This window comes from Anoplopoma fimbria, chromosome 6, assembly GCF_027596085.1.
Source record: "Anoplopoma fimbria isolate UVic2021 breed Golden Eagle Sablefish chromosome 6, Afim_UVic_2022, whole genome shotgun sequence".
Lineage (NCBI taxonomy): Eukaryota > Metazoa > Chordata > Actinopteri > Perciformes > Anoplopomatidae > Anoplopoma > Anoplopoma fimbria.
The window spans coordinates 15,939,666-15,949,029 of NC_072454.1; the positions used below are offsets into that span (position 1 = coordinate 15,939,666).

The 9,364-nt window shown below is 37.1% G+C and overlaps 1 protein-coding gene across 1 annotated transcript; it reads right to left on the reverse strand.

Annotated features, from left to right (window-relative positions):
• Nucleotides 1-2,881: 2,881 nt before the first annotated feature.
• Nucleotides 2,882-8,314, reverse strand: agpat4 (1-acylglycerol-3-phosphate O-acyltransferase 4 (lysophosphatidic acid acyltransferase, delta)). The gene is made up of 9 exons (XM_054600533.1): nt 8,198-8,314; nt 7,227-7,408; nt 6,813-6,982; nt 5,870-6,031; nt 5,624-5,777; nt 5,390-5,492; nt 4,990-5,065; nt 4,365-4,563; nt 2,882-3,692 (listed from the first exon to the last, which is right to left on the reverse strand). The coding sequence occupies exons 2-9, from the start codon at nt 7,402-7,404 to the stop codon at nt 3,601-3,603; spliced, it is 1,134 nt and encodes a 377-aa protein (XP_054456508.1). The 5' UTR covers nt 7,405-7,408; nt 8,198-8,314; the 3' UTR covers nt 2,882-3,600.
• Nucleotides 8,315-9,364: the final 1,050 nt, after the last annotated feature.

The following is a 9,364-nucleotide window of genomic DNA, read 5'->3' on the forward strand; positions in this document are numbered from 1 at the left end:
ATGGGGAGGGGGTGGGCGGGCGGGGGGACAATATCTATGGCACTTTTAAACTGTTTACCCAAGGGACAGTTGAGCAGAGGAGGGAGGAATCGTAGCCCTTTGAGGCTGACGGACGTGTGGTAAGTCTCACTGAATGGAAAGAGAGGCTGGTTTACCTTTTATGAAATGAACACCATCCAAATATTAAAATTAATTTATCCCTTGTCATTTGGCAAGCGCGGGCACTAGGAAGGATTTTTTTCTTTTTTATGTATTTTTCTTTGCCTTTGCTGAGGAGTCAATTTCAAGTTGGAGCAATGTTCAAGTCTACTGGTCGCCAGTAAAGAGATGTTCATGTGACTGGAGCGTAGCCAGCTAAGAGGAAAACGGGGCCTGCTCTCCCTCCCTGCTGCTGAACACAAAACATCCACATAACCAAACACAGACACTGACACACACCACAACTTCTGGTCCTCTGCTGCTCTTTCAGTGTTTGCTATGTACAAACAATATTAATAAACCAATCGTTTTGTTTTTTTATAATGAAATTTGTTTGTGTTCTTCCATCATGAAAATGCAATTTATTATTAGTATAACATTTCTATCACATAGGAAGGTAGTTTCACTTTGAGATGACAGTAAAACACTTTCCTAACTGCATTGAAACATTAGCATTCTTATTTGTATTAGTATTATCTTGCTCAACGTTATACTAAATTTTTCAAAGCAAGTTGAACACTACTTGAGCATGTTGATAAAAGTCATAAAAAAATCATAGTAACACATGTTGAAAAAAGGAACAGTATTGCATGTTGAAAAAAATAAATTGTGTTGCATGTTATAGCATCCTGAAAAAGTCTTAGTATCGCATTTAGAAAACAAGTCATGGAAAAGTCATAGTATTCTGGAAGCCCATTTCTGCAGTGAAAAAAAAGATGAAAACTTAGCCTTAATAAAAGATAATCCACACTGTAAATCATAATTATGAGAAAAAATGTCATAATTATGAGATAAAAAATATTAAAAGACACTTCTTTAACTGTATCAATAAGACAAAGTTGTCCCGAACAAGCCAAATTTTCTGCCGATTAATATATCCATAAAGCAAAGACCAAAAGACTACCTGGGGGCAGAGTTACAGCTTGTATTCAATTCCTACTGTATTAATTTGAGCATTTATTCTTGGCAATTACAGCTTCTCCAAGGAATATAATACTATTAATAGGATCAATCAATAAAACCTTGAATACTGGAAAAACACTTTTTTCCCCCTTCTTTTTTTATTCAAGAAAACATAGTTACATTCAAGGTTGTACATACAAAGCTGCTCATAACAGGGGTACATATTCAATGTTAAAAATAAAATTGTAAACGTTATAAAAGTGCAAAATACAGAAATGGTTATGGTTGCCATTTTAATCTTAATGTTTCTTATCGTGGTGTCATATTGACACGCACTCCAATTTCGGTTTGGAGTCCATCCATCTCTTCTTGTGAATGTGAAATTTCCCTAAACATTACATTTACCGTACAGAGAACATAATATATTTTCCTTCTCATTCCCCTAAAACATCTAAAATGTCCTCTGTCCAGAAATTGACTTGTTGCACAGTTTTCCTTCTTATATTATATTGAACTTCCACCCAAAATATTGTAGTATAAATACAGCCATAAAACAAATGACGGATTGTTTATTCTTCAAGTTCACAGAGAGTGCAAGAATATTCTATATGAATTCTAAATCTGTCTTTTTTTCTGGATATCTTCAATGCAAAATATTAAAAGACACTTCTTTAACTGTATCAATAAGACAAAGTTGTCCCCAACAAGCCAAATTTTCTGCCGATTAATATATCCATAAAGCAAAGACCAAAAGACTACCTGGGGGCAGAGTTACAGCTTGTATGCAATTCCTACTGTATTCATTTGAGCATTTATTCTTGGCAATTACAGCTTCTCCAAGGAATGTAATACTATTAATAGGATCAATCAATAAAACCTTGAATACTGAACCTTTAAGGAGCTGCAGCAAAGACCTTGGAAAAACATTGAAAAAAGCATGAATTCGGAAAGGAATTAGTTATACGTTAGTAAGTTGTGTAACCAATATAATACCTCTGATAACCAATTTTCCAAAATATAATGAATCATTTTTATATTGAATATTATTTTTATTCCAAATGTAGTTGGTTAAATATCATGTTGTAGTCTAAGCCAGCCGAGTTTGTATATAAAAAAATTGCTAACTTTACAGGTAATTTATGAATTTGTAATCACGTTTTAACATTAATTTAATTCCACCCATTAAATCAAATACATACTAAGGAACGGTATTCCAAATGTAATCTTTTAAAAAAAAAAATCTAATTAGTTAACTATTACTCTTTGAAAGTGTTATTTAATGTTTCAAAAAGTAGTACCTCTAGACCAGCGTTTCTTTTAATGTTTCATAGAATATCTTTCCTTAAATAATGACACTTCTTCCTGCAAATTGAGTTCAAGTTCTGCCTGGCAATTTGTTGGTATGTGAGGCCAATAGATTATTTTTTCATTTTTATTTTATCACCGTCATTTAATGTAAGAGTACATGCGATAGCATGAGGTTTAATAGTGTCCCCTCAACAGCAGGTTAAGTCTTGTGTTAATGTTAAATGGATTATTGCACATTTATTTCATTTTTACTAAATGTTGGACTGCCCAGTACAAAATTGATTTGATGATTAAACCTCATGTTTTGAGAAAAAACTGAAGAAAATATTTGTCTCTAATCACACAAATTGTCATAGATGGCCAACATAATGAAGGCCAAGAGATTAATCTCAATGTCTGATGAATATCTAAAACTTAGTTCTAATTTAAAAGACAATTTTAAATTAAAAATAGATTGAGGGGAGGACCTTAATATCCATTTTAGGATGACTTCATCCAGAGCATGATTGCACAAAATCAACCTCTAGTGTAAGCCCCTTGGTCAAGGCCCAGGGTCGCCTAGGGGAAACACCCTCTGTGTATGTGTAGTGGTCCTGGAAAACTTTGCTTCAGCAGAGGTCACTATTTTACCCCTTTTTACAATGGAAGTCATCTAACCAAATGCAAGTATAGCCTTGAATAGCCCTGGTGTATATGATGCAAATTTTATATGATTTGAAATATGATTTTTTTGATGGATTTCATGGAAAGGTAAAGAGGGTGTTCTGTTTCACACATTGCTGGATACACAAACGTAAAGTATCTTGTGCTGTCGTCATAGATGTGAGGCTATACAAGGATTTTTTGTTTTGATAAAGCAATGTTTTTTTTTAAAGTGAACTGTGTATTTTCTTCCAACATTAAAATACCATTAATTCTTTAAATTACAACCACTGAGGTAGTCCATTTTAAACTCGGTTAAATTTTTATTCCAGTTTGAGTGACCAGTGAAAATATTATTCTTGACTGAATTCAAATATTTACATAATAAAACCATAGCGTTAAGAAAAAACTCCGCTGCACTGTGCTTTGACAAACAGGTTTGCACTTGTTGGACCAATCCTGTCAGACCGGTGTTTAAACATTGTGAAGCCTTCAGCTTGCAGATAAAGTAACTGTGCAAATGAGCAGCGCTTAGTAGGTCAGGAGTCATTAGTTGTCATTTAGAGGAACCTCATTATTCCCATAGTTTGAGCTTCTGTTAATCTCAGTCTGGCCAATCATCCAGCGAACTCCCATTGAAGCTGTGAAGGAAAGATTTAGAAAGGGTACATTTAGAATATTATATAAGCGAGTCACAAAAAGGTTGTTGAAGCTAAGGTTTAATGACCAATGTCCAGAGAAAATCCAATTTATTGGTTTTTAAAATACAATATATTTTTTAAAAATCCGTTATTTAGTCATGAAAAAGAACAGAGTATTGTTAAGAGTGGCTCCTTGTAGTAATACAATCCTTAAGATACCTCTCTCTACCTGAGGGCCGACGTAGTTCTCTGACACGCTTGGAAAGGGAGGATTGAGCGGAGGGTCAAGTTGTCTGCAACCTCACCACTAGATTCAACTAAATCTCACACACTGTTCCTTTAACAGAAACTTTAAAAAAAATGTTTATAAGATTGGACTGGTCTCTTTCCAGAAAACTCTATTAGTCATTTTACCCTCAACCACAAACATGGGCACTTGAACTCATATCTCTAGTTAACATCTCAGAGTTCTTCAAGTGGATGAATGTTTAACTTTGCTGAGTGAGACCATTCCTGAATACTGTTAGGGACATGCTCCTGATAAATCATGTTTTCCAAAAAAGGGGACTTTAGGGGAACTTGTGGACAAAAAGGAACTGGTTAAATTGAGGGAAGGACCTTTATACCCCTTTCAGGGTGGCTTCACCTTGGGCATGAATGCATGAAACCTACCTGTAGAGCAGAGAGCCACAGAAACTAAGATGGTCAGCATCGATCCGGAGCTGATCAGTTGAGCGAGCAGCAGGCCTAGTGGGTAGAGGAGCAAGCAGGCCCAGAACAGCCAGTTGATCAAGGGCCAGGGTCGGCGTGAAGAGCTCACTGTGGGGCCAGGGAAACGCCCAGTTTGTGTGTAGTGCTCCTGAAAGCTATCCTGTTGAGACAATAATGCAAACACAGCTCAGTACCAAAGTCCTGAACAGAAGAACATGGTTACTTTTGTCCATGTTATTATCTCTGCCATTATTACTACTATTAGTAGTGATAATTGCACCCCCCAAAAAAGGTTGAAGCAGATGGCCCCCCACCAAGGTTTCCACCTGGTAATTGGTTTTTTTTCTTACCACTGTCAACCTAGTGTTTGATTATGGGAGATGTGTGGTCTCTGTATATTATATAGTGCTGTCTAGACCTGCTTCATATGAAAAGTATCTTGAGATGATACTGATTTAATTAAGTTTAATTAAATGTTGCTTTTAATGATTCTAGAAAGCGGTATGAGCCAAAATGTAACTATCCTGTATAATGTTTCAGAGGCTTAAAGTCTAAGGCTAAACTTCCACCTTCAACACACTCTTACCTTTTCCTGGTAGAGTTTGTGGAGCCAAGAAGCACACTCTACCTCATCTTCTGGGATCAACTCTAGAGGGATTCTCCTGCAAGGAAGAGGGAAGTCAGGTGACTCAGGTAAACAATGATAATGGACGGTTTACTGCATGGGCACAAGTGGGCACATGCTCAGGGCCCTGAGTTGATTGGGGGCCCCTGGCCGTAAAAAAATGTAGTAAATATGATTTAGAAAATGTTGTATGATTATGAAATTGTTTGAATGTTTTGTAAATTAGCCGATTAAATAACAAATGTCATAGTGCCGTGGGCCTAGTGAATAGATTTGCGTGTGCAGATGGGTCATGATAATCCGTCCATGACAATGATTACACCAGTAAACTAAATAAATGTAGAAAAGCATTTCTTTGTACCTCACATATAAATCTGCATGATATTTCTTCCCATTTAGAATTCCAAGCAAGGTCGGCGTTTCATTGTTTCTGAAGTTCAGTGTTGAATCATAAACAGCTGCAGCTACATGAGACAAAACAGCAACAGTTAACTGTACAATTAATTTGATTTAGAAATCCAAAACATCCACACGTAGTATCTGATTGTTATATTGGTGGCCATATTTAAACAATTCATTAATGATGTACACTCACCAGTTCCTCTAAGGTTTTGGACAGTTATCCAGAATCCTTTGGTTCTGGGCAGAAGATGGTACTTCAGTTTGGGTAAACCTTTGCTCTCGGCCACATGCATGCTGATCTGGTGTTTCTTTGGTGTGAAACGTGTTCCTTCACAGAAAAGCAAGAACTACCCCCGAGGAAAATGAGAGTGTTATTAATGCCATTTCTTAATATATCTCTGTAATATCAACATAATAATTTCCACAAGCCAAAATTTACCCAGTACTTTTCTGGGTAATCCCGCAAGTTCTGAAGGCTCTTAGCCACCGTCCTTCGGTCCTCCTCCCACTTCCTCTTGCAGAAAACTATCTCCAGGAAGTACCACATCCAGCCAATAACAGGTACATAACTCAACTCCTTTTTGGCCAACACTTTTGAGCTCTGGAAAGAGATAAAAAGTTAAAGCCTGTTAAAGGAATAGTTTGATGTTTCTGAAATGTTGTTGAATAACTTACTTATCCATAGTCAGTGCTGACTGGGATTACCTACAGATGTGATCTGAAGAAGCAGGCAAGAATACCAGCACGGAGGCTAAACAATGTACTGCTGTGTACAGGGGCAGCAGCAAAACATATTTTAACCATCTTAAAAAATCAAGTGTACGTCATATTTATAATATTTTTACTTCTTTACCTTGTCATCAGACAGCCCTTTCTGACGGGGAACTGAAGCTGTTTTTTGTTATCTCTTAAAAGCCACAATACACCTTTGACACACAGAATATCTTGCCAAGCAGAACACAGGAGTTGCTGGTCTACTGCTGCCTAAATTGGTGAGGTTTTTTTTCATTATTGTGTGAATTTCTTTACACAGTAACACAAATAAACAAATCAAGTGAGCCAGCAGTAGACCAGCAACTGTTCTGCCAGTTGAAGGAGTGTGGTGGCTTTTTTTGAGATTCTAGACGTATTTAACAGCTTCAGTTTCCGAGGTAAGGAAGAGGAAATATTATAAATATAGCATACACTAAAGCTAATATTGATTGTTATATGCAGGCCTTTCCCACCGCCATACCACCATTGGTAAAACAATGATGACTATAGATAACAACGTTGTGCATCCAATTTCAAAAAATTAAAACTGTTACCTGAAGGAATTGGAAGAGTAGCAATGACATAAAAGTAAAAAACCCAAGGTTACTCGTGGGGATACTTTCTCTTACCCCAAGAACTCCAAATCTGTCACAGAAGGCCCAGCCACATAGGAAATCAATGTCATAACTGTGATTGAGAACCACAATTGCATTTTCCTTTCCATACAGTGGATAACTCTTAGGGTCTGTGTAGAGTGTGCATTCTGTCCCAGACCACCAATCCAGGGCAGCTACCATCTCTGAGGATCATTAGGACACAATGATGTTGTAAAGTCTATATTATGGGAACATTACATGTTATGTTATGTGAATAAAGATACTTTTTATTTTTTGTTATTTTTCTTAATTATTATATTGTATGCATGCAACAGAGGATAAATAATTGACACAAAATTTCTTCCCTCCAGCAGCAGAACAAAACAGGCCAAACCGACAGCTGACAACAACATCATCTGTGTGGTAGAGAGTAAGAACGGTACTCACGGCTGCTGATGCAGTAACCCAGTCTGATGTTGATCCTGCGTGCCAGCTGCTTACTGACCAGCCACAGAGGTGAAGTAAAGATCTGCAACAGGTTGATAATGAGGCCGCTGACCAGGAACACATAGCAGATGATCAGGTGGAACAAGAACTGGGATTTCAGCAGCTTCAGGAGACCCATCGTTCTGTAAAAGTTTCACAAGTTAAATAATAAATATATAACCACTTCTTCATGTGACTAATCAGAAACATTTCATCATTCAGCCTTGTCAGGCAGAGATATCAGCTAGTGCTTCCCCAGTCTGTGACAGCAACTGTTGTCACAGCACACAGCCCACTCTGACATAAAGGTTTCCATTGACAGGACTTTCTGGTTTTATCGGCTGAATGGAGCCTTTGAGCTGGACTGTGCATGAACGGCCTATCACAGGGCAAAAAATTCTGCTCCTGACACTGACCTTTTTACGAATATGGAGCACTGTATCATGAACTATTCTTTGTTACAGCATTTCCTAAAAGTCATGGCATTATCAATATCTATACATACTCTGTGTTATTGGATAATGTGCTTCAAAAAGGTCAGGCCAATTGTGCTGTAATTTAGCAGTTTATAAGAAGGTTCCTATTATCACACATATACACACACACACACGCTCACACACACACACACACACACACACACACACACACACACACACACACACACACACACGCTCACACACACAGCATGGAGAAGCACTTTCTTATTTTTTACTCTTAAACTGTTTCTGATGGTAGAACACAGTCTGCAAAGTTAGTGGCAACAAACAATCATCCAATAACATTTAAAATCTTCCAGCAGCATTTACATGAAGGTTGTGAGATGAGATGGAAATAAATCAGAACTGCGTTAGACAAAAGGTCAAGTTATTACTCACCTTAAGGCTAACAAACAGACACACACCTTAAATTCTTCTGAAACAAGTGACATTTACCTTGATCAAACAGCTGTCCTGCCTCAGAGACCTTTACACTTTAAAAGATGGCAAATAAGAAATCTCCAGTCTTCAATGTATGTCCATGCCACTGAGTTAATCTGTACCTCTTCTTTCTCAGATTTCAGTCAACATGTGTACTCGCCAGACAACCTACAGTAGAAAACTTCCCCGCACAAGGAACCACACCCATCTGAAAAGCACGCCTGCACCCGAGTATGGAGACTCGACTTCCTTTAAGAAACTCCACTCAGGCTTGAAAAGTATATAATTCGCCTGTACTTTGCGAGATAAATCAAAATATAATGGAGAAGACCCTACAGTATATAATGCATATATAAATAATGCATATATAAATAATGCATATATAAACAATGCATGTATAAATAATGCATATATAAACAATGCATGTATAAATAATGCATATATAAACAATGCATGTATAAATAATGCATATATAAACAATGCATGTATAAATAATGCATATATAAATAATGCATATATAAACAATGCATGTATAAATAATGCATATATAAATAATGCATATATAAATAATGCATTCGTGTGCACACAAAAAGTCGCAACATGTGAACTGCCCCATGGGCGAAAGAGTAGACATCACATCCGCAGCCACCGTAGCGTCTGTATCACCATGGCGACCGGTTTTGACAAATATCCCCTCAGCATTTACTTTAATCCGAGGATAGTAAGAAATACATTTAGCTAGATTGTGGGTGATTTGAGGCCAAGTAAAGCTTTAAAACATGAACTACTTCTTACTCGGACCCTTAAATCTAGTAATCACTCTTTGTTTACAGTAATCACACTGTAGTTTATCGGTACGAGTGAGACCTCTGTTAGTGTTTCCCTCCTCTGTGCATTGTCTATATTCTTGTAACAGGAAACGCATGAAGCTGTCAAACTGGAAGCAACGGCATTTTCATAATTACAATCAGCTTTATTGAATGTGTAAACATTTATGCTACACATACTTCTTCTAAAATGTAACAAAGTATCACGAACCCAATAAAAGTACATAACTGTTGTTGTCAGGGCAACAAGTGGTACTTCCTTGTTTCATTTTCACTGAATTCGTGTAGCCTAATGACACGCGGCCTGAGTCCACGTTTTTCTGTTGCTATGACAACAATGTGTTATAACATTTCA